The sequence below is a fragment of the Podarcis liolepis genome (assembly GCF_965112155.1).
Source record: "Podarcis liolepis genome assembly, chromosome: 5".
Taxonomy (NCBI): domain Eukaryota; kingdom Metazoa; phylum Chordata; class Lepidosauria; order Squamata; family Lacertidae; genus Podarcis; species Podarcis liolepis.
Window position 1 is genome coordinate 33070698 of NC_139556.1, and position 23832 is coordinate 33094529.

General features: G+C 44.7%; 1 protein-coding gene across 1 annotated transcript in view; it reads right to left on the bottom strand.

Moving 5' to 3' along the window:
- The window catches only part of CDH23 (cadherin related 23), a 400272-nt gene that overhangs the window by 7875 nt on the left and 368565 nt on the right, over window positions 1–23832 (bottom strand). Inside the window, exons 43-60 of the mRNA XM_083503046.1 lie at window positions 22853–22955; window positions 21353–21478; window positions 20358–20561; window positions 18784–19242; window positions 16232–16348; window positions 15861–16085; window positions 14106–14275; window positions 13251–13388; window positions 11811–11930; window positions 10283–10460; window positions 7785–7996; window positions 6790–6984; window positions 5088–5198; window positions 3895–4024; window positions 2874–3137; window positions 2187–2348; window positions 856–1112; window positions 553–650 (exon numbers count right to left, since the gene is read on the bottom strand). Coding sequence (XP_083359172.1) covers window positions 553–650; window positions 856–1112; window positions 2187–2348; window positions 2874–3137; window positions 3895–4024; window positions 5088–5198; window positions 6790–6984; window positions 7785–7996; window positions 10283–10460; window positions 11811–11930; window positions 13251–13388; window positions 14106–14275; window positions 15861–16085; window positions 16232–16348; window positions 18784–19242; window positions 20358–20561; window positions 21353–21478; window positions 22853–22955 — 3269 coding nt within the window. The remainder of the gene's footprint in view (window positions 1–552; window positions 651–855; window positions 1113–2186; window positions 2349–2873; window positions 3138–3894; window positions 4025–5087; window positions 5199–6789; window positions 6985–7784; window positions 7997–10282; window positions 10461–11810; window positions 11931–13250; window positions 13389–14105; window positions 14276–15860; window positions 16086–16231; window positions 16349–18783; window positions 19243–20357; window positions 20562–21352; window positions 21479–22852; window positions 22956–23832) is intronic.

The following is a 23832-nucleotide window of genomic DNA, read 5'->3' on the forward strand; positions in this document are numbered from 1 at the left end:
TCTGCCATAAGGCAACAACAACAAAAACCCTTTCATGCTGAAGTAATCATTATATGAACTAGAAGGGCTGTTTCAATTCAATATTTATTTTTAGTTATGATCAGCAGAGGTTGCCGGGGTTGGCTACCACTGCTTGAGGGTCTTTCCATCTAATATAAATACTAGTATCAGATGCCAGCTGACCAAACCATTGCCAAAACACTAGGACCTGGGTCAAAGACTCCTCGTGCTTGTGACAGGGGAGGTTGTTATATCCAATGACATTATGCAGCCTGCCTCAATGTGACACAGTGCAAAGCATGGTTAGACCCATGTTTTATATGAGCAGCAGAACTGAACGAATCTTTAGCTGTCTATCCAACAAAGAAGTCTCTTCCTAACTGCTGAGGCAAAGGCAACTCTGTAGAGGAAGAGCCATTATGGTGCGATGTGGCTAAAAATGTTCGTGGGAAAGTCCTCAGCTCAAATCTCACCTAAGCCACAAACTCATTGCTGTGTTTCTTTCTGTGTTCAAATCTAAACCTACACAGAGGGGACACACAGCATCTTTACCGTTCTACATCCAGAATCCGGTTGGTTTCCCGGTTCACCACGTGGATCAGCAATTCCGTTTGGGCAAAGTTCACACGGCCTTTTTTGTCAACGTGGAACTATGGGAGACAAGAGAAAAAAAGGTGTCCCTTCTCCTATCCCATTCTTACATTTCCCTGTGACTAGACGGCTCCAGGGCACGCACCCCCAAAGGCTGGTTTTGCCAGGAAATTGGCCAGTTTTTCACCTCTACTTCTTTGACTGAGAAAGAAAGATCAACTGCTTGTTAAGGAAATGAATGTGTTGCCCCAAAGCAGCAGTTACCTGAACGTCATCCGTATTGACAATGGCCCCCGTGATGTTTGACAATAGGCTGATGAACTCTTCCTCAAATTGCCGTACTTTATCTGGGATCTCGTTGATTATGATCTTCACCCGTTGGTCATCCCGCAGGATATAGATTCCCACAACCGCAGTGTCGTTATGACCAGCCAGGTCTGAGGCCATGACATCCACCACAAAGTAGCCAGGGTTGTAAGCAGTGAAAAGGTCAAAGGTTCGAAGAATCCCGTCTAGGTTACCTTTGAGAAGAACCAACAAGTGACCCTGCATGGTCAGAATCATCACATGATGCAGCCATGTTGAGACTGTGCCACTTGAGGCTGCGTGTGGGAGACAGCATGCTTCTCCGTGTAAAAACCTTCCTGAACACAAAAGCAGCACAGCAGGTTACAAGGTTTTAGCCTAACCACCTCTCTGAAGTGCTAGTTTTCTAAATGCTTGTGATATTTTTTAAAGAAGAGGGAGTATCCAGTCATTGCAGCCTGAAATGGTATATACCAAACAGGACTGTACCACCTGAGTGCTCCGAATACATGTGAATTAGCCTTTAGTTTAACTCACTTCCAAGACCAATTAAACAGTGGCTCCCTTGTATTTGCAGCAACCAAGATCTACTTAAAGAGGAATGAAGCAGGCAGAGATTTTAAGTATAACAGAAAGACTTGTTTTGTCCTGTGACACTTATACTCAAAAACCTGCCACAGTATAGTGCAAAGTTTTCTCAACCTGGGTCTTCAGCTGTTTTGGGACTACAGTTCCCATCATCCCTGACCATTGGTCCTGCTAGCTAGGGATGATGGGAGTTGTAGTCCAAAAACAGCTGGAGACCCAAGTTTGGGAAACCTTGCTATAGTGTAACCTCCAGCAAAGAGATGCTGAAGATAATATAAAGCAGTCTTTGTTGTATGGCAGCATCCCTGTCAGCAACTTTTCTCAAGCATGACTGATTAGCAACCTTATGGATTATATGACCATGGCTCTATTAGCACACAATGTTTTGCCTTTACGAGGGCCGGCTCACCCATGAGGCAAGGTAAGGCGACCACCTCAGGCGGCAGAGTCCACAGGGACAGCAGATCCCAATGTCTATATTTTCTTCCCCCCATTGCTCCTGATGTTGATCTTCCCTCACCCATTCTTCCCTGACAGGGAAGTGGGCACCATTTTGGGGTCTGCCTCAGGTGCCAAAATATGTTGGTCTGGCCCTGGCCTTCACTATGTAAACTTAGCAGGGCTAACCAAATGCAGCACAAACAAGCGAGACAGTTCACTCGGCACGGGTCCCTCCCCATGCATGCTGTTGCCTCTCTTACCAATGCTGAAAATGTTGGCCACCTCCTCAGAGTCGTTGGAATGTTGCTTGATGTAACGGATACCCAGAATGCTGTACAAGACCAGGCTATTGTTTCCCACATCGGCATCCAATGCAACAAGCTTGATCAGTTCGGAACCCACTTTTGCATCTGTTGCTACCCCTTTCGGAAAGGGAGCAGGGTGGGGTGAGGCAGAGAAGTAACAAAGGAAAAGCCCCAGAGGGAGAAAATAACAGAAGTAGAAGTCATTTCTTGGGAAATAATACCTACATCAAGGGTGGCCAACCTGTGGCCCTCTGGCTGTTGTTGGACTACAACTCCCATTAGCCCTGGCTAGCATGGCCAATGATCCGAGATCATGGGAGCTGTAGTCCAAGCCAGGTCAGCCACCCCTGTCTTAAAGATCCCATTGTACATTGTGGTAAAGAGAGGTCACTAGTCCTCCATTCTGAATGCGCTTATGTACAAATCACATACAGTTTTGCCACTTCACAAAACAGTAGTAAAGATTTTTACATCAGTCCTAAAATTTTACTTATTATTTTTCCTTTTGCAAATTGGCTTTGCCCAATTTGCCTGATTATACTAAAATAAACCCAGGCTGTAAAACAAATGCTAATTCCCACCCCCCCTAAAATTGCAGTAATTCAATTAGAATGGGCATTGCTCAAGTAAAACCATCCCTACCTGCTGTGTATTCTGATTTGGTGAACCGGGGAGGTTGGTCATTAATGTCATCCAAAAAGATCCGTACTTCTTGCAGAGTAGCATCAGTGCTGAGATCCATGGCTTGGATCCTGGTTGCCCGGCGACCCTGGGGAGGTGACCAGTTCCTATTGCTAGAGGCTTTGACAATGATAGAGTAGAAAGCTTCTTTCTCTCGGTCCAAGTCCCGCAACACCTGCAATTTTCCTTCCCGACTCAGCTGGAAATTATTCTCTCTGTTACCAGCTGGGAAAAGAGAGAGAGAACTAGTCAGTTCTGTTTTAAATTTGTTCCTCTCTAAAATGAGATTTCTGTAGTCGTATTAGTGTGGGTGGGTGGGGAGGAGATAGACACAGACATTCCAATTAGGTTTCCTCCAAATTTTTTCACCCTTCAATCCCATTATCTAATGTTCACGGGCTAGTCCTACCAGGTGGGCACTGAGCAGTGCAGCCTTGGAGGTGAAAGGTAAATGACTAAACCGCTTCTGGTGCAACAGAACTCCGTGATGGAAGCCAGAGCGCATGGAAACTCTGTTTACCTTCCTGCAGCAGTGGTACCTATATATCTACTTGTACTGGCATGCATTCAAACTGCTAGGCTGGACGGAGCTGGGACAGAGCAATGGCAGCTCACCCCAGGGATTCGAACTGTTGATCTTCTGATTAGCAAGCCCAAGAGGCTCAGTGGTTTAGACCACAGCACCACCTGCTCCTGCAGCTGTGGAATTGAGCTTCTAACCACATATGCATGAATACATACATACATACAGGCAACTCCCCATTTGCGCACAATCGGCATGCACACGACTGCTGCTGCACGTGCCATTCTTGGCATCACAAGGGGGTGGCAGTGGAATGGGGTAAATGGGGAGTTGCCTCTCTCTCTCTCTCTCTCTCTCTCTCTCTCTCTCTCTCTCTCTAAAACACTGGATGGTTTGATACAAGCATAAGGCAGCGTGAAAACCATCGAAGGACAGTCTCGAAAAAGAAATGGCGTCTACCTGCAATGAAGTAATAGACGATAGCATTGGAGCCCTCGTCAGCATCTACTGCTCCAGTGACATTGCCCACCACTGTACCAGGACGTGAGTGTTCAGGCACAGAAAGAACCTGATAAGGGGGAGACCCTTTCTGCAGGGGATGTTGGGAGAGATGGGGAGATAGAGAGGGGAAAAAAACCACATGTTAAAAGGTAGCAAAAATAGACAAGCATAAAGTCACAAATGGTAAACAATGTGCAATACTATCAACAACTGACTGAATGAATTGCATTTGGGGGTGGGGGACTGCAAGCAAAATATTTTTTTGAACCTCAAATAAAATTTGAGGTGCGACCAATAATACAAGATATATAAAGACAGCTAAAAGAAGCAACCTAACTTTTCCCTTTGCTCTTCCTTGAAAGTCGTAGCTATTTTCTTTCTTTCCATTTCAAGAGCTTTTTTTTAAAAAAACCTCCCACCTTTACTAATTTTTTAAGGAGTTAAATTGTCATCCAAGTACAGTGGTACCTCGGTTTCCAAATGTCTCCGTAGTCAAACGTTTTTGTTTTTGAATGCCAAAAACCCGGAAGTAAGTGTCTCAGTTTTTGAACGTGCCTTGGAAGTTGAACAGGAAACACGGCTTCCATTTTGAGTTTTCCGTACTGAGGCTTCTGGTTTGAGGCTTCTGGAACAGATTACGTTTGAAAAACGAGGTACCACTGTATCTATATGAACACTACTCATAAGATTAAAAAACTGCAGATGAAAAAAGCCTTGAGAGCAGGGTGAACAGTGCATAGCTTGATGCAACGGCGTTGTGAACTCCTAATATCATAGCATAACCTTTTCGCTGAAAACCTCCCTGACATTATGCCAAAAACTACGCTACCATCCTTTCCCAAATGTCTCCCATGCATAGATCTCAGGCAATGGGTATTTCCTATTTGTCTGCTGTCGTAGCAGAAATGAAGCAAGAAGAAACTTTCCCCTACGAATAACTGAACATTTCTCTAAGATCAAAGAATTCCCAGAATTCCCAGGGACTCCAATAAACTATTACGCAGAACGCATTCTGCAAACAGCATCCTGCGAGGTGGAGGTAAGAACAACCGTTCCCCGTATTGCTCCCAAAGGAACCCGATTGTTATTTTGGGACCTGGTATTCCACAGCTCCAATGAAGTCCAAAAGGGGAAGGGATAGACCTGCTTACAGGCGGCCTCAGGAAGACGGGCTCGTTGTCATCTATATCATCCAGAGCCACCTGGAGGGGCTGCATGGTCTCGTAAGGTGGTTGGCCTTGGTCGCATGCCACAATGATCAGCTGCAGGAGGAACACACACACATACAAAACAACAACAACACCTGGTCTGTAAAAGGGAAGCTCAAAAGTTCTGGAAAGAAACCAACATTTATTTCCCCCTTTCCTCTCCATGCCAAAGGGAAGACTCTACTCCCTAGCCAGTCCTTTGAGTCAGAAAGGGGAAATAGGCAACAGGGGCATTTCTTAATTTAGGATATAAAATGAAGAACAGAAAGCTGGTTCAGTGTCTCAGTTCTGCATCTGATGGCATTACATGGGATTAGAACTAATAAGTAGTTTAATTTCTTCCTCATTTTAATAGCCTGACTGGCTACCATCGGGAGGTGGCTCTGATCCTGATCAGTTCCTACCCTCAGAGGCCAAATTGGACAGGTGGGCCGCTGTATTACGATGTCAGGTGACTGGCAGGTGGTGCCTTGGTGCTGCACTTCCTAAGCCGCCGAAAGCTGGGTGCTTGGGAACTGTAGTGCTAGGGTGCTTTGCCTTGCTTGTAAGCACTAAGCAGCGGGTGGCCAACCTACTTTCTGAGGGGGCCAGATGTACAGTGGTACCTCAGGTTACAGACGCTTCAGGCTACAGACTCCGCTAACCCAGAAATAGTACCTTGGGTTAAGAACTTTGCTTCAGGATGAGAACAGAAATCGCGTGGCAGCAGCAGGAGGCCCCATTAGCTAAAGTGGTACCTCAGGTTAAGAACAGTTTCAGGTTAAGAACGGACATCTGGAAAGAATTACGGTAAGTTCTTAATGCAAGGTACCACTGTACAGTCAACCGTGTTGGTTGTGCAGTCAATCCAACAGACTTGAACCCACTGTCCGTCAGCAGATGGACAGTGACTCCAAACCCACTTTCTGCAGTGATTGGCTGTGTGACTGAGTTCCCTACGGAATCCAGCCGTGTTTCTGTCAGCCCCACATCTGAGCTCACATTGGATGTCAGGTATGGGACAGGTGGGCATGGTTTGGGGAAAATGGCTTTGTGGTCCAAATCGGGACCAACCTGGCCCTGTGGGATGGAGGCTTCCCACCCTGGCCCACATTAACAGGTTGAACCTGTGACAGCATTGCAGTAGACCCCTATAAGAGGCTTGTAAAGCCATCCATGGATTAAAGAAGAAATAGAAGCCACAGAAAGAAACAGAGAGAGTTAGGAAAGGAACTGAGCAGGAAGGAGCTGGCTTCACCCTTCCAGACCACATCTACAACATCTCTGCACCTGGGACGGGGGAGCAGTGCTCCTAATCTTTCAGACCTACCTGTGGTCTGTGCTGATGGATCCCTATGTACGGGGCAGCACATAGCTTGAGAGGGGAACTGACTGAGCACCTGGAAGGCTGCACTAGCATGCTGGTTCTAGGCCTGGTTTAAGCACACATCTTTACTGCAGCTTCACCACATCCCCAATCATGCTCCCATGTTTGTTATGCTTGTCTGAGTTCTCCACCTGCCCCTGGGCACCATCGCAGCACTGGGACACATCTTTGGCAGGCTGGACGTGGCAGCCTTCTGAGCAATGAGGGCCACAGCTGTGGACAAAGAACCACATGGGCTACTCCTGTGAATGTCCCAGCATTCCTGACCAAGGGACTTACGCTGTACACAGCTTGCTTCTCTCGGTCCAGCCTCATTGCTGTCTGGATGAGCCCGCTGTTTGGGTCGATGGTGAAGTATTCCCAGTCTTTGTTCCCTGCGCCGGTTTTGAGGAAGGTGTACTGCACAGCTCCATTGAGACCCTCGTCCTTATCTGTGGCGTAGACTTCATACACGTTGGATCGGAGAGGAATTTCCTGTTGCAGACACAAATATTGTATCACCTGGGGAAGCTTTTAAGGATACAAGTCTAGAAGCGTCTATTGGGGAATAGTATGTCCTATGAACCATAAATCCCCCCCCCCACACACACACGCACACACACTTCCCTTCATTAAAGGTTCGTCAAAGCAGGATGGCCTGCCAAACTTGTACTTAGAGCTCTTGCAGCCAATTCCTCTAAACTTCTGATCTTAGAAGCCTATAAGCTTCTAAGCAGAGCCCCTGATGTGCAGGAGCACCATCATGTTCTCAGGACAGCTCACACATTACTTTAAGATCAGGTTTGTCAGTACTCGCAAGTTGTATAATACAGAGAGCAGGTGAAAGTAAGATGTCATCCTCCTCCTGTTCTAGCTCAGTCTGAGGTGCCATGTTAGCTCAAGCTGAGCAATACACATCACTTTTATATTTGTACTCGGGCACCTTTCTCATCCGTTTGCATTGCTGCCACCTGATGGACATTTCAGTTCTAGTCATTGCTTTGTTCATAAAGAAAAGCAGAGTTTTGATTCCCCCCCTCAATAGTGCAGCCAGAGCAACTGTGTGCATCCTAATAATATCCAGTTACTTATTACTGTACCTAAGATTGAGAATGATCAAATATGCTTCTGTTCAGGAAAGCAGGTGAGAGACAAAGCACGGATCAGAGCAGATATACTTTTTGCTGTGGGAATCTACACCATTAAATCAGCTGGCTGCATAAAGCTACAGAAAGCCAACTCTGGACTACTGTATCGTTTATCAGAAGCATGAGAAATTCTAAATAGGGATTTACCTCTTTAATGTGCAAGATAGTTCCATTGGGGGGGCGGATAAATAACGGACGGTTGTCATTGATGTCAATAACATCTACTTGGAGCATAGTTGTTCCCCAGAGAGGTGGTCTCCCTTTGTCAGTGGCCAGAACGGTGAGGTTGAACCTCTCGTAAGACTGTAGGCGCCTGCGAGTTGTTATGAGCCCTGAGTCCTTGTGAATTCTGAAGGCCTCTACAGGCAGAAGAGATGGTACAGATACTGCATTAATTCTTGCACTACGGAAACAAACCTTTGCAAGTTTACTTCAATAAACTTATTCAACAAATAGCAAAATGGAGAAAAAGGAATGTGTGTGAACAAACAATAAATTCATTCATCTTCAGTTTATTTGCTCCCTAATGATACATCAGACTAAATAATCGAATCCAGACAGTAATAAGTTTAGTAGCAACAGCACATATCTAGCTCACGCAGCAAATTTCATACTTTTAGGGCTGCCTATAAAAATTTCTCAGAAGTGCTGACGTTCCTGTGGAAACTCAGAAATCACTGCTACTTTTTTAAAAAGCAGATAAAAGGCTAAACAGCACCGAAAAGGTTAAAACTGTTATTTTTAGTTCTCTCCTTAAACAAGTGGGAATGAGGATACAAGTTTCAGAAGAAAGGCGATTTCCCTTTGCCTCAAATAGCGTAGTGGTTAAACGAAAACCTCGGAGAACAGGGTTCAAATCCCCACTCAGCCATGAAGCAGAGAAGGAGCTTTCAATATTTCCAGACCTGGGATCTACCTTTAACCCAAACAAGCATTTGGAGACCTCTTTCTTTCTTCTCATACGATGGTGCTGCTGCTATTGCAAGCTGTTAGTGGGTTTTGACCCACCAGTTGAAGACCAACACTCTAGAGCAGGCTTTTTCAAACCTGGGTTGCCAGCTGTTGCCAGACTACAACTCCCATCATCCCTAGCTAACAAGACCAGTGGTCAGGCATGATGGGAACTGAAGTCCCAAAATAGCTGGAAGTCCAAGTTTGGGAAACCCTGCTCTAGAGGAATTTTCCTGTTGAGTTACTATGGGCAGACCCACCACTTGGGGGGAGTGTAATGAATATTGAAGCCAAGCAAGTCTGATCATGAGGTGTGGTATGGTGCATTCCTGCTTCACAGGAGAAAGCAAAAGGCTTTGCAGCTGATATTGTGCACCTCTGGGGACACCCTAGCGGTTGTCAAGGCAGGAGGTTTAGTGGCACTGACACCAGTTCTTCTGTGACTGCTCCTTACAGGCCTGGTAATAATACTTCCTTGCTTTTCTCATTTTTTTCCTTTCCCTGCTAGACCCATTGCTCAAAGGAGAAGAAAATCTGTAGAGAGTGGACCTTAAGCAGAACAAAGAGGAAGAAGTGTACAGTGAGAAGAAAGGACAAAATCTAAGGGGGGGAATTGAGAAGACTGCCAAAAAACTGGTGAGGATGGAAAGCTATTCTGAACCTGGGTGATGCAGGGAAGGGTAGAATCTCCCCAGCCAGCCTATGTCTTCAAATCTATGTTACCTGACCCTGCCTACCCTGGGCAGTAGGAGGAATTGACCTATATCCAGATGCCTTCTTCCCACTTGACAGAAGAGAGATGAAGCAAAAGAGAAAGAAAAAGCCAGCATGGTCTCCCGGAGAGATCTGGATTCAGGATCTACCTCTGCACTGACACTTCAAATAATTAAATGGGAACAACACGTCCCTTCATGGATCACCGCCTTGCCGTGGCGAAGGGGCTTGAACAACTCAGAGAAGCTATGAACTATGCTGAGCAGGGCACCCAAGATGGACAGGTCATAGATTTTGAACTGTGGTGCTGGAGGAGACTCTTGAGAGTCCCGTGGACTGCAAGAAGATCAAACCTTTCCATTCTTAAGGAAATCAGCCCTGAGTGCTCATTGGAAGGACAGATTGTGAAGCTGAGGCTCCAAAGTATTGGTACTTTGACCACCTCATGAGAAGAGAAGACTCCCTGGAAAAGACCCAGATGTTGGGAAAGATGGAGGGCACAAGGAGAAGGGGACAACAGAGGACGAGATGGTTGGATAGTGTTCTCGAAGCTACCAGCATGAGTGTGACCAAACAGCGGGAGGCAGTGGAAGACAGGAGTGCCTGGCATGCTCTGGTCCATGGGGTCACGAAGAGTTGGACACGACTAAATGACTAAACAACAACAAACAACAAAACCCAACACGCAGGATTATTGTGAAGGTAAAGGCATTACAAATCATTTTGCCCATTGCAACTCTTATGTGAATCTGGTAATAATTAACACCAATAACCAAGAACATCATACAAAGCAATATGGTACATATTGTCTACATCTACACAGTAATCAATTGACCTCTCTCCCTCTCTCTCTCTCTCTTTTGTAAAATGGAAAGAAAGTGAGCCTTTTTGTGCTTTTGATGATTTCTGGGATTTTAACCCGTCTCGCTCTCTTTCTTCCCACCTGTCTACAAACCTTCTCCGTTCATGAAGCTACATACCTACTCCAGGCCCTTCAATATTGTAGGTCACCATTCCGTTGTCTCCCTCGTCAAGGTCAGTAGCAGTCATCGTGATCACAGAAGTCCCTCCCGGCTCGTTTTCATACACACTGGTGCTATACTGTTTTTTGGCAAATTGGGGTCGGCAGTCATTGATATCCAAAACTGTAATCACCACCTGAAATCAAAGCAAACCAATAATGTAGTGGGGGGGGGGGGGAGAAGCCCCTTAGAAGACTGAAGCACATGAACATCACGATCCTCCCATCACAATGGTGCACACACAAAGTGGATACCCAAAAAACCTCACTTAGCTGGCTCATCTTTTTTTACGGGTATTTTTCTATGAATCAGCCCCTACAGCTTTACCTTCCAATCTGATCAGAAGAAGTGCTCTAGTCTGCTATAGAGAGTGCAATCTCTAAAGAGCAGAGTACTTTATTTCCTGATTGGGAGATAAAATTCCTTTGCCCGATCTTTAGGGCTCTTATTGCCAGTGCTGACTGTGAAGTATCACAGTGTTAAGATCACAGATAAAGACCTCTCCCTGCTCTTTAAGGCAGCATTGCAACCATTCCAGAGCATGTGCAGTTCGTGTTATGTGTCTGTGGTCTGCAGGCGTCTAGGCTGTGTACAGATGAATGCACACATATACTTTGGCCATATCTACTGCTGGTGAAGTGGCCCTTAGAGGGGTGGCTGACCACCAATGCAGGCCTTGGGCTGAAAATATTTAGCCAATCCCGATGCAGATGGGGATGCTTGCATAATTGGAGTGGCATTTGTTGTCCTGTCCCACGTGGCACTGAAAACGTTGAAGAGTCCATGTACATTGGAAATGTCTCATTAATCCTCCCCTCTGCAGTTCAGCATCTGATGCTGGTATGGTTTTCCTTACCTGATCCTGCCCATGCCACGTGGTTCCTATGTAAAGCATAGGGAGCAGCGATTGTGATGATTCCCATATGCATTTCTCCCTCTTCCCATAACATCTATTTCTCTTTCTCCGTGCTTTCTTTCCAGTGGTACCTCAGGTTACATACGCTTCAGGTTACATACGCTTCAGGTTACAGACTCCGCTAACCCAAAAATAGTGCTTCAGGTTAAGAACTTTGCTTCAGGATGAGAACAGAAATCGTGCTCCGGCGGCGCGGCAGCAGCAGGAGGCCCCATTAGCTAAAGTGGTGCTTCAGGTTAAGAATAGCTTCAGGTTAAGAACGGACCTCGGAAATGAATTAAGTACTTAACCTGAGGTACCACTGTATCTTGTTTCTGACACAGTCTATGACTTTGTTTTTATTTTTATTAAATCTCCCCTCCTGCCTTGGTCTTCCATGCAGTCACAACCTTATGCACATTTGCTATTACTGCACTTAACTTTTCTTCTTTTCTGTACTCTTAGTAAAGTTTGGAATGGAAATATTGGGTGTCGCTATAAATGAGCAAAGCAGATATGCTGATACTTTGCCTCTTCCACAGCGGTGCGTTTTCCAAAACATGCAGTGAAGCCTCCATGTCACTCAATTACCTGCACAGAGTTCTCTCGGCGGTCACTAGAAATGGCCCCTGGATTGTCTCTGGCTACAGCAGTCAACATATAATGATCTTTCTTTTCTCGGTCCAGGGTTGACATAATGTAGATATCTCCCTGGAACACACAAAGACCTTCAGAAAGTTATTGGATGCATTCAGGCACCTTTATGGAAGCGGTGCATTTGCTAGATGGAGCACGTTGCTTTTCCTTCTTGGGCATCAGCAGGGATTCCGTTGGACAGTAAGTTATTTTCCTATATAAAATGACATTTGCAGTCAATTGAAGGTACATCTGCACTGGCGCCCCAACATTGCAGTTTTTGGGGTAAGTCTCTTTAGGTCTTTGTTAGGTATAGCATGTGTCAAGAATACGCGACACAGTTGTGACAAAGGTAAAGTCTGTTGGGAGTGTTGCGGGTATCAAGGAGTTAACACCGTGCTAGGGGGAAATGCTGACTCAGTATCACGTGATGAGTCAGCATCATGAGACATGGGGCGTTGCCTACTTGGTCTATAGCAAGCTAGTATAAAGAGGTTCAGTTGACTTCCCCATGCTGGCTTCTCCCCTGCATGTAATCCCTCCCACGTATACTGATTCCCGGAAGTAAGCCTGCTTTATGACGACCCAAGACTGCAACTGCTTTACTTAAAATGCAACTTGACTCCTGAGTGTTGCATGTGGGGCATTTGTACGTTCCAACTCAGTTTGCTATTGGTTTAACTATAATTCGAATCGTGCGGTGGCAAGAAGACCCCTTGGGGCAGTCAGATGACTGTTCTGGAGCTTTTCTAAAAGGAAACTTCTTTTATAAAAGGACAGAGGGCAGTGCTGTAGTCCTTGGACTGGCTCATAAAGGGACCCTCTGGACCGTGGGTTTTAAACTGGGCCCATGATCTGAAGAGAGCCATGAGAGCCAGTGTGGTGTAATGGTTGGAGTGTTGAACTAGGACATAGGAGACCAGGGTTCAAATCCCCACTTGGCCTTGAAACTCACTGGGTGACCTTGGGCCAGTCACTGCCTTTCAGCCCAGCCTTCCTGGCAAGGTGGCTGTAGGGATTAAATGAGGAATCATGTATACCTTGGTGGGGTTCTAAATGAAATAAATAAGAAAACAGAATAAATATCTGCCTGGACTGAATCACGTGAGTCCACTTTTGAATCCAGGTTCTGTCGAGTCCATCCCTAGCTGTGGGTATTTGCATCCAACTCTGCTACTTGCCTCCTGGCAGCATATGAGTTCTTTATACATGCACTTCTCTTTTTCCACCACCTGCCCTCTGATAGTCAGCGGATCTCAGGCAAATGTGGGAGTGGCTCTGCTATCCACTAAATTGTTAGTAGTTGTTCAGTAGACCTGACTACAAGCAGGGTAGAGACAAATCTAAACAGAGGCTTGGTTAGTCAAAGGCTTGCAGGCTGGCTTAGTTTATTACCGTGTTGGGGTTGATCCCAAACTTGCCCTCCCCATCTCCCAGGCTGTACTCGATCTGGGCAAAGCGTCCCGAATCGGCATCTGTGGCACGGACCCTCAGAATGACAGTGCCTAGGGGGACATCCTCAAAGACAGGTTTCTGTAATAAACACAAGAGAAAATGATGATGTCAGACATTTTGACTGGTATCTGATCCAATTCTAAAGGGGTATCGGACCCAATGCATGCCACAAACTGAGTGGTGGAGCTGCCTGTCTATCACTGATGACAAAGCCTAATCTCTACAACAAATAATCAGCTTCAGGATGTGTTGATGGCAATTAGGTTACACTCTTGGAAAAAACATAAAACTGATTCACAGAAGATAGGTCTATTAATGGCTATTAGCCGATAAGGTTAAACAGAGTGTTCCTTTTCAAAAAGGCAGCAGGACTCTGAGGATCTGGTGGAGCAGGCAGTCAACAAGGAAATGCTTCGCCATCATGTCCTTGCTAGTGAACTTCTCAGAGATATTTGTCTGGTCAGAGGTAGATTTCAGACTGGATGGATAGAACATAAGCCCCATCTAACCTTGCACCCACTTCACTCCCCACAATATATTGTGAACCAGGGGCCACCGACCTTTTCACACTTGTGAGCTTCTTTGGCTTCAATCTCTTCCTAAATTATATGCAGTTATATGGTTAATTTTAATGTGATTCTTATCACGGAATCTCACACCACAGGTGGTATGCTGTCCTGAATGTTACGCTCCATAGAGCTGTTTCAGACACTATTTCATAGTAGAGGAAATTGTTTCATCTGATCCTGCTTCCCAAGTCCCCGTCCCCCACCTAGACATCATGTTTCAATTCACCTGGTAGGATGGCTGGCTGAAGATGGGGTTGTTGTCATTGATATCCACAATTTCTAGGTGCACTGGTATCTCGGCTGATCTCCGGGGAGATCCGTTGTCGGAGGCCCGAACAGTGAAGTTCAGCCATTGAACTTCTTCATAGTCCACCGTCCTGTTGGAAATTACTTTTCCTGAAAGAGAAGATTATGACTGCCATCTTGACTGATGCTAATTTTTCTCCCACCTCTCTGCAGACTTCTAATAGACCATTCCGAATGGGCATTAAAAATAAAATAAAAACGACATGCCCGCAGACGGCTGGTTCTACTATTGGAATGGCAGACAGTTAAGAGTCTCTTGCAGCCCTTGGGACAAATTTCAAGATGCTTATCCAGAAACATATGTCCAGGGCCATTGCTAAAGAAAATCTTAAGGGTCTGGTGGTCATTTCATGCTAGGAATGAAGCACCACTTGCCTGGAGGCAAACAACGCTTTTGATAAACATTATTTATTTTATTATCTACTACTTAATTACAACTGTCTCTAAGTAGGATACAACAGAAATAAAAATTTGTTAAAGCTGTAAAATCAGAATTCAGTTAAAATGCTTGCTGGAATAAGCAAGTACAATTGTACCTTGGTTCTCGAACGGAATCCGTTCCGGAAGTCCGTTTGACTTCCAAAACATTCGGAAACCAAAGCGTGGCTTCTGATTGGCTGCAGGAAGCTCCTGCAGCCAATAGGAAGCTGTGGAAGCCCTGTCAGACATTCGGGTTCCAAAGAATCTTCACAAACTGGAACACTCACTTTTGAGTTTGTGGCATTCGGGAGCCAAAACGTCCGACTACCAAGGCGTTTGGGATCCAAGGTACAACTGTATTTCATGGGTACTGGAAATGCAACATCAAGGGGGCCTGTCTGACCTCCACTAGGGGGCCCAGAACAATGAACTCCAACCTCCTGTTGGGTACAAGCCATGCATGTGAACCAAAGGGGACCACAAATATTGATTCTGCGGAGAGCTTGCTGAACCTCTGGTGTCCATTGATTTTTGCATTACAAGCAAAGAACATGCAAGCACAGTCTTTCAGAGATCCCAGACTGGCTGTTTACAACACGGAACAATTTACTGAACACTCCTCCAGATAGTGCCATACAGAAGTTATACGACACTGCCAGCTAACGGTTTATTACTGGACTTTTTTTGCAGTTAGAAAAGTGATGGGATCATTGCACTAGAAAGTGAAGGATATCAACAAAATTTTGTGCCAATAACTAGCCCACCTGAAAGCACCTGAAAGCCCATCTCCCAAAAAAGTTAGGTCCAAAAGCCTAAACTTAGTTTGTAATCTCCTTGGGGGCAAGGACACGTTTGTTGGGTTTTTTGTTTTTGTTTTTGGCTTATGTAACACTGTAAAGCACCATGTACAGTGATGGCGCTGTGCTAAATAGGTCTTCATAATTAAACAATTTCTACAAATTACGAAGGAAACGAATGGTGCAGAATTCTTGAACATATAAGAGGTATGTTTAGAACTTGGCCAAATGAACTATCGAGGTCAGCCCTAACAGAGACCTGAGTGAAGTAGAAAAGGTTTCATACGAACTTTTTTTCATAAGACTGCCCAAACAATGAACCTTCCTGTGCCAATGGAAAAACAATGGGAAATAAAATGGTACATTTCCCCTCCCCCATACGGAGAACCTTCCTTAGGGCTCCCTTAGGGATTTCCTGGAAAGAATGGGGGAGGGGGGGTCCCATGTGTCCCACCTACCTGCTGAACTGTCTTCCAGCTGGACATATCCCTCAGGTGAAAGGTCGAGTAGCTCATAAGTGATCTGACCATTAGCACCTTTGTCTGGATCTACAGCTGACACGGATATCAAGGTGGTCCCTGGAGTGGCCCCTTCCAGGATCCTTTCCTTGAAAAACAGTGCCCCAAAAGGGCGGAAGCGAGGAGTGTTATCATTGACATCCAATATGTTTACTGTCAGCTTTGCTGTGAGAGGCAGAGAGGGGAGGGGAGAACAGGAAAGAGTAAGGATAAAACACCTGAAGGTTTACCAGACTGAAACCCTCTCCTTTTCTGACCTCAACACCATAGCGTGACTCAGTTTAAAGTGAAAATTACAGGAATTGCCGTACCATTTGGCACACTAACTGAGCGGTCCACCACATCGCTGGCATTGTCGTAGACGGAGATGGTGACTTCGTAAGTGGCTACCAGCTCCCTATTTAGAGTGGACTTAACTTTCACAGCACCTGGAAGTAAGAAAAAGATGGGGGCAAATTCAAACTAAATAGCATACTCAAACCATGGGAGCAAGAGCTTTCACAGGCCAAAGAAGTATATTCATCTAACAAATGTTTACAAGCTTCTTAGTCCCTTTTCACCTATATTCTCCCCAGCCAGAAAACCCATCTATAAACACACAGCACATCCAGATTCCTTTGGTTCAATCCAACCTAATTCTGTACCATACATTATTTAATATTTTTGGGATGTTGTTTTTTTACATTTCTTTTGTATCCCCCATGCTTTTATATTATGGGCAAGACTTGTATTTCTTCAACGAACCTGGATACTGAGAGGCAGTGTATTTTGTGAGAACGATGACTCACCCTAAGTTAAATGAGTTCAGATATTGACCAGAATATGCTTTCAGTTCTATGCAGAATGTGTATCAAGGCATACTTACTGAGAAAGGGTTTCCAAATAATCTGAACAAGGAAGTAGACCCTATTAAACACAAGGGGATTTCCTTCTGACTAAAAATGTACAGGATCACTCTGTTAATCTGGCTCCTGTGACCTGCTAAATCATGATGTGGCCTTAGCACACCTTTCAGGTCTGTCTCCTTTCTGTGACATTCATGGTCTGGTCTACCTTAGCATAGCAAACTTATATGGAGCCACAGCACTGCGTTCATGAGGCTGCATGAGGAATGGATAAAATGCTGGCCTTGTGCAGAGAGAATTTAATCTATGATGCCCTTTGGGTGACTATGAGTAAAACACTATCTCTTAGACCAGGCATAGTCAAACTCGGCCCTCCAGATGTTTTGGGACTACAACTCCCATCATCCCTAGCTAACAGGACCAGTGGTCAGGGATGATGGGAATTGTAGTCTCAAAACATCTGGAGGGCTGAGTTTGCCTATGCCTGTCTTAGACTACCCCCTTCTTTGCAAGATTGCTGTTTGTATAAAATGAGATAATAAGATTCATACAAGTCTCCCTCAGCTCCTTCAAAAGTTTGATAAGAAAAGTGATAAAAGAAATTGCAAGCTGACCACTGTGGGCCTTAAGGGTCAGAACACCAAATTTGTGTTACACTGCATTCAGGACTCCTTGCTACCCTGCCCTATCCACCAAAGAACAGGACGGAAGTTCACTTACCCTAAAAAATCCTTGCCCCTCCCACTCCCTAGCAGCTAGGTGCTTCCGAGGAGTTTTCAGCATTCAGTCTGTGAAGGCTGTGACACAATGCATGGAAGGCACATTTTGGCTGCTCTTTGCCAGCAAGACACAAACCGGCACTGAACCAGGGATGGTGAGGATGAGAATGGAGGAGGTGTTGACTGAGATGGAAAGAAGACACTGAGCACACGCATAGAAACAGAAAAACCAAACCTGCAGGTCTGAGAGCCGTAAGGGAAATAAGAAGATTATAGTTAGTTATAGTTGAAGTGAAGCAAGTAGCCATTCAAAAGTGTACAGAGAAAGCAAAGGGAGAGTCAGAAAGGGCAAGGCAGACATAGAAAAAAAGGGGGAAGAGCAGGACGTGAAAAGGAAAGAGAAGTAGAGGTGGGAAGAAAGTAGAAAAGGTGGGAGAGAATCTTCCTCACTGTATTCTGCTCTTAGATTAATGGCTGCTGTGGCCAGGAGAGTCTTGCACAGCTTGGGCAGTTGTGTCCACTGCACCCCTTCCTAGAAAAGGCGGATCTGGCTACAGACAAAGTGATACATACATTGGTCACCTTCCAGTTTAGATTACTGTAATGCACTCTCTGTGGAGGAATCCTTGAAAAGTGTTCAGACACTGTAGCTGGTGCAAAACAGTCCAACCACTTGTGGTACACACCTTTTTAGACCTTTTAGATTCATTTCTGGGCTGAATTCAAGGTCCTGGTGCTTACATATAAAGCCGTAAACGGCTATGGGCCAGGATAGCTGGAAGATCTTGCTCTTTCATACAGACCTGACTGTGTGTTGAGAACATCACCGCTGTGAAATTCCCTCCCAAAGGAGATGAGACCAATCCCATCCCTGATGGCATTGAGATAGGCAATGAAAACATTCTTAGTCAGCGGTGCAACTTTTAATGGTTTTAAATATCTGGCTGCAGATTTTACTCTGATTGTAAGGTTTAACTTTTGAAACTTGGTGGTGCTGAGTTTTACATCAGCTACAATGGGGAGCTTTTTCTTAGGGCTGGAAAGTGAGATAAAGTGTTCACACAAATAACTAAACAAATTGTTGACTTTAGGAACTCTTCAATATGCAGGTCTGACAAAGCGACATTTGATAAAACTGTTACTATAAATGATGTTTTGGGCCGATAATGTTTCTTTTCAATGTTAAAATGGTATAGAGTATTCATTTTTCCTGCCTTCTGTTGCTTTTGGCCATTTTCCTTAGAAACTGTGTTACACTCCCATGTTTGGAGCAGTATTTCAGCCTCCCAACTCTTGTACCTGTTCTAAAATCCACTGCAAACGCTCCCTGCTGGTCAGGCACAAGAGCATCATTATCATCTTTGGCAAGGATTTCAATGATGTAGTATTCCAGCCGGGGATTGAGGTCTCTGTCTCTTGCAGTCATCTCAGCAACAACCGTGCCTATTTCAGCCGATTCAGGGACACTGACAGTCTGGATGGGGTTGATGAACTCTGGCTGAGAGTCATTGACGTCGTCAATGAGGATGCTCACAGTGGCGGTGCCAGAGAGAGGCGGTGTCCCTCGATCCACAGCAATCACCGTCAGCCGGTAATTGTCCTTCTCTTCTCTGTCTATGCTGATGTTGGCCACACTGATCACCCCTGTGTTGGTGTTGATCACAAACCTATCTTGAGCTCCACTTTCGATCCGATAGCTCAGCTGCTGGTTGAGGCCACTATCCATGTCAGTTGCCATTACCTGGAGAACAGAAAAACCTAGGGGGGACACCCAGACTGTGAGAGCTTTTCAGTTACCTGAATCCTTAGAACACAAGAGCTGTCATCTAGGATCAGTCCCACAAACTGTTGTCTCCAGCAGTCTTCCCCTGCTGAAGCCTGCTATAAAGAAAGCTTAAGAAAGCTCATTAAGATATAGACGTGTGACGATACTGTGATATGAAATATCTCCTTCCTACAATTTGTAAAGAACATATGGGGAACAGATAGGGTCAAATGAATTCCATCAGACTGTAGAATGTGGAATGCTCTCCCCAGGGAAGCTCACCTGGCGCCTTCGTTATATATCTTGAGGTGCCAGGCAAAAATATAAGCCTTTGGCTAATTAAACAATGGATGACCTTTTAAGCTGTGTGTGTGTGTGTGTGTGTGTGTGTAGAGGTGGTGGTATTTTTGTTTGTTTGTTACTATGGCGTGTATTCTTGTGTTTTTATATTGTAATCTGCCCTGTGATGAAGGACAGTATAGCAAAATAAAATAATAATAATAATAATAATAATAATAACGGGCTGCATAAAGGACAATATGGATGTTCATGGTGAACTGAAGGTAGGCCATATAGGTGACCTGAGCAAGATGTGAACTCTATCATTAAAAAGCATTAAAGAGTGATGAACACTTAGTACATTCCTTGATGGGCAAAACTATGTAATGACTGCCAGCTAAACACATATACACAAAAAAACAAATAATTGTCTCTTCCTTATTTGCTAACTTATGGGAACAGAGCAAAAAAAAGAAAAAGAAAAAGGTGATCCTTTGTTAACTGGAATTTTGGTCAAGTAGTCTGTCTGTGTCCAGAATACAAGTGTGTTTATCAGCATGGTAAGAAAAACATAATCAGCCAGATCCAGACTTCACACTGATTTCACCGGACCTACTCTAAGCATGACTAAATGGGGATCCAACCCAATATCCATATTGCCCATAAATGGCCAGAGAGTGGTGTAGAATATTGCAAATTTATCTCTTGATTTCCTGGATTGCATACTTCATTTTCAATTATCACTGTATGGTTGTTGTTTTTAAGAAATCCCAGTACCTATCCTCATCTCAGTCTCACTAGATTATTTGTACTTTGCCTTCATTCTGACCTGGAGGGCTGTTTTCCAGCAGGTGAGCAGTCAACAGGGCCGGGTGAAAAGTTGGCCTATTGTCATTATCATCCAGAATGGTCACAGTGAGCCTAGCGGTGCTGTTCAGCTTTCCAATATCCATTGCAACCAGCAGAAACTCCAAGACCGGATTCAAGAAGGCTTCTCTGTCTATCACTTGGCCTGGCCTCACCAAAACAACCCCTGTAAATTATGAATAAAGATTCCATTAGGAAAGATAGGAACCAACTATAGGCACGGGCAGCCAAAGTTCTACCAGTCATGCTCCACAGAGTGCAAATCTCATTTTGCCAAAATAAAATTTGCAGCAAACTCTACAATTCTATGATTCTATGAAATTGGCGTACCAGCACTTGGAAGTCGTAACAAATGGCAAAGGAAAAGGGAAGTCTGGAGAGCTCCTTACTTGGGAGACCATATCGTGTCACCTCCCAACAATTTCCCCCAGTGAAGCCCATTACCCACACCACCATGTGACATCTACGGGCTACATGTAGAGCTTGCCACCAAAATGGTGTGTCGGTAGGGTAGCAGACTGTTTTATCAAAAGGTTCTGCCTACGGTTGTGCAGGACTCAAGTACAAAAGTAGGCCATGGTATAAAAGAATGGGCCCTCCAGTTTGGCCTGCTGTTTACTCACTCATTGTTTGGGTAAACAAAAGCTGACACCACTGATGAGTTTGTTTATGCAAGTCTTTTCAATAGCTCGCCCCCAACAATAAGCCAAACAGACAAGTTGCAAGGCTGTAACCGCTTCACATTGCAGGTGAGGTGCAACATGGAATGATCCTCACAGAAAATACTCCCTACACACAAAAACCCAGATCTTCTCCATATGCTTTAAAAAAGCCCAAGGTTCATTTCTGGCCTGCTCTCCTATTGGTCAGGGCAAATATTCCATTACCTCCTCACCCCAGACCAGGGTATTGCACTAGATAGGCTGCCTGCCCGCTAAGCGGGTATGTCTTTCTTACCTGTTCTGTTGTTGATGCTGAAAAGGTCTGTCGCTGCCCCAAGGAGCTGGTACGTCACCACAGCATTGATGCCCTGGTCGTTGTCCAAAGCTAGAATGGGCCCATTAAGGACTGTGATGCGAGTTCCTGAATTGAACATGGGAGGCCATTCAATCAGAGAGATAACATCAATAGACTGCCTCCTTTCCCTCCCCCCCCCAATGATTAACAGTGAATAATGAATGGGTGAAACAGGGTGAGGTCCTATGAAGCATGAGACAAAAAAGAAGTGCCTGGTGAGGCCTTGGCAGACTGAATCAAGAAGCCCCCTTGGAGACGCCTTACAGCCCTGCTAAAACAAAACAAAACACACACACACAATTCATCAGGAATATTGAAGTGAAAAGGACATTTAGTGGGAGTTTTGCCTCCTCTTGTTTCTGAACTCACATACTATCAGGGAGTGTGGCAGGCAAGGACATTGGCTTATTGAAGTATAAATATTTTGGCAGAAACCTAAAAGTACTTAAAGTTCAAATAAATGGTCTGAAGAATCAGGAATGATCTTCCAAGCCTTCTCCAACCCATGGTCTGGAAGATAAGAAATACGAATACAGCCAATGTCTTCCGGGGAAAACTTGCTAACATGAATTCTGATATGTACACTTTTTTGGCCTCAGCAAATGGGACCACACTAATTCACAGTCAGTTTCTTATATGCTATTATTATTTAAGAAAGGGAGTTAGAGAAGGTCTTAAAACTTATTCATAAGCTTGTTCATAAAAATCCTAAACTACTGGTTTCAAGAAACAAATAAAAGTATTTTGCCATTTCACAACAGAGAAAAGAACTATGGGTATTTTAGTAGCCACAGAAAACGGATAGCATCTGTATAAAACAAAAGTGATCATAGTAGAAAGCATCCAACTGTTTAAACAAATTCTGTCATTTCCAACAAATCCACTTTTACCAGGTTTAATTTGATTTACCTTTTCCAGCATTTCTCAAAAACAGCTCCCCAACTTTATTAAGCACATCTTCTGACACAATGGCTGCTCTAGGTTCTTGGCAACTAATGCAAAACAATTTCTTTGACGTCCACTATATGTGACATATTGAGAGTCCTAAGTCTGCTACCTGCTTTTTCCAGGTCAAGGATGGTTCTGCTCATTTACATCAGATGAATTTTTCCTCACTTGATTTGCATCTGGGTGGGGTTTTTTTTGGGGGGGGGGGGAACAGTTCCTCTATTTCTGAAAAAGTGGTTGGAGAAGATTGTAAAGAGGCAAGTGTATGCCAAGTGATGTTGTGGAAGAACAGATAACAGCGTTCAGAAACTGAGATGTCCTAAACAGCTTTTCCTTCTTACGTCACCACATTATTTGTTACCACAGTTTTAACATAATATTGTTCGAAAGTAAAAAATAAAATATAATCCCATTAACAACAGAAGACCTGGGCTGAACAAAGGGACCACCAGCAAGCTGTGAGATTCGAATATGTTAAGAGGAAACACATACCTGGGGGTGAGTTCTCCAGGATCTCGGCCTGGTAGGAACTCTGAGTGAAGAGGGGATGGTTATCATTTTCATCTGCTACTGAAATCACCAGCAAGTCAAAATCCTAAAGTGGTGTGAACGAAAAGGACAAAATGACTACAAAAGAAGCCGCAGTTTCCTTTAGCAGGGGCTCCTTCTCGCAATCATCATGACTGCTAAAGAATACAGACTGGTCTCTTCAGGGGTTTTAAGGTTTTGTTTAGATTTACAGGCTGCTCAAGAGCTTCACTATGCTTTATTGACTTAAGCCTGAATCCTAGAGGCCAATTCAAACAGGTAGGTCATATACAATGCTCGCAAAGGGGTTCAGGCTTGGACATTTGCCTCTCTTTAGGTATGTGCTGTTTGAACCTGATGCTGTTTGAACCTGATGCACATGTGGTAGTATTACAAGGGTGCTTTTTCCGTTTAAGCCAGTACCCAAAGAGAACGTGGAGCCAGTGCAGACATTCAACAGTGGTGTAATAGATCCTCTACATATATTTCTGGAGATAATGGCTAGATCTACCATGTTATACCAAGTTTAGTACGCTTTGCTTCTGAGTTAACATTGAAGAGGCCCCTGGAGACTCAGAAAATACCTCTTTTGTCTTATTTATTAGGCCTATCTATAGAACAGCATGCAGGGACACGGGTGGCGCTGTGGGTTAAACTACTGAGCCTAGGGCTTGCCGATCAGAAGGTCAGCGGTTCGAATCCCCGCGACGGGGTGAGGTCCCGTTGCTCGGTCCCTGCTCCTGCCAACCTAGCAGTTCGAAAGCACGTCAAAGTGGAAGTAGATAAATAGGTACCGCTCCGGCGGGAAGGTAAATGGCATTTTCGTGTGCTGCTCTGGTTCGCCAGAAGCAGCTTAGTCATTGCTGGCCACATGACCCGGAAGCTGTACGCCGGCTCCCTCGGCCAATAAAGCAAGATGAACGCCGTAACCCCAGAGTCGGCCA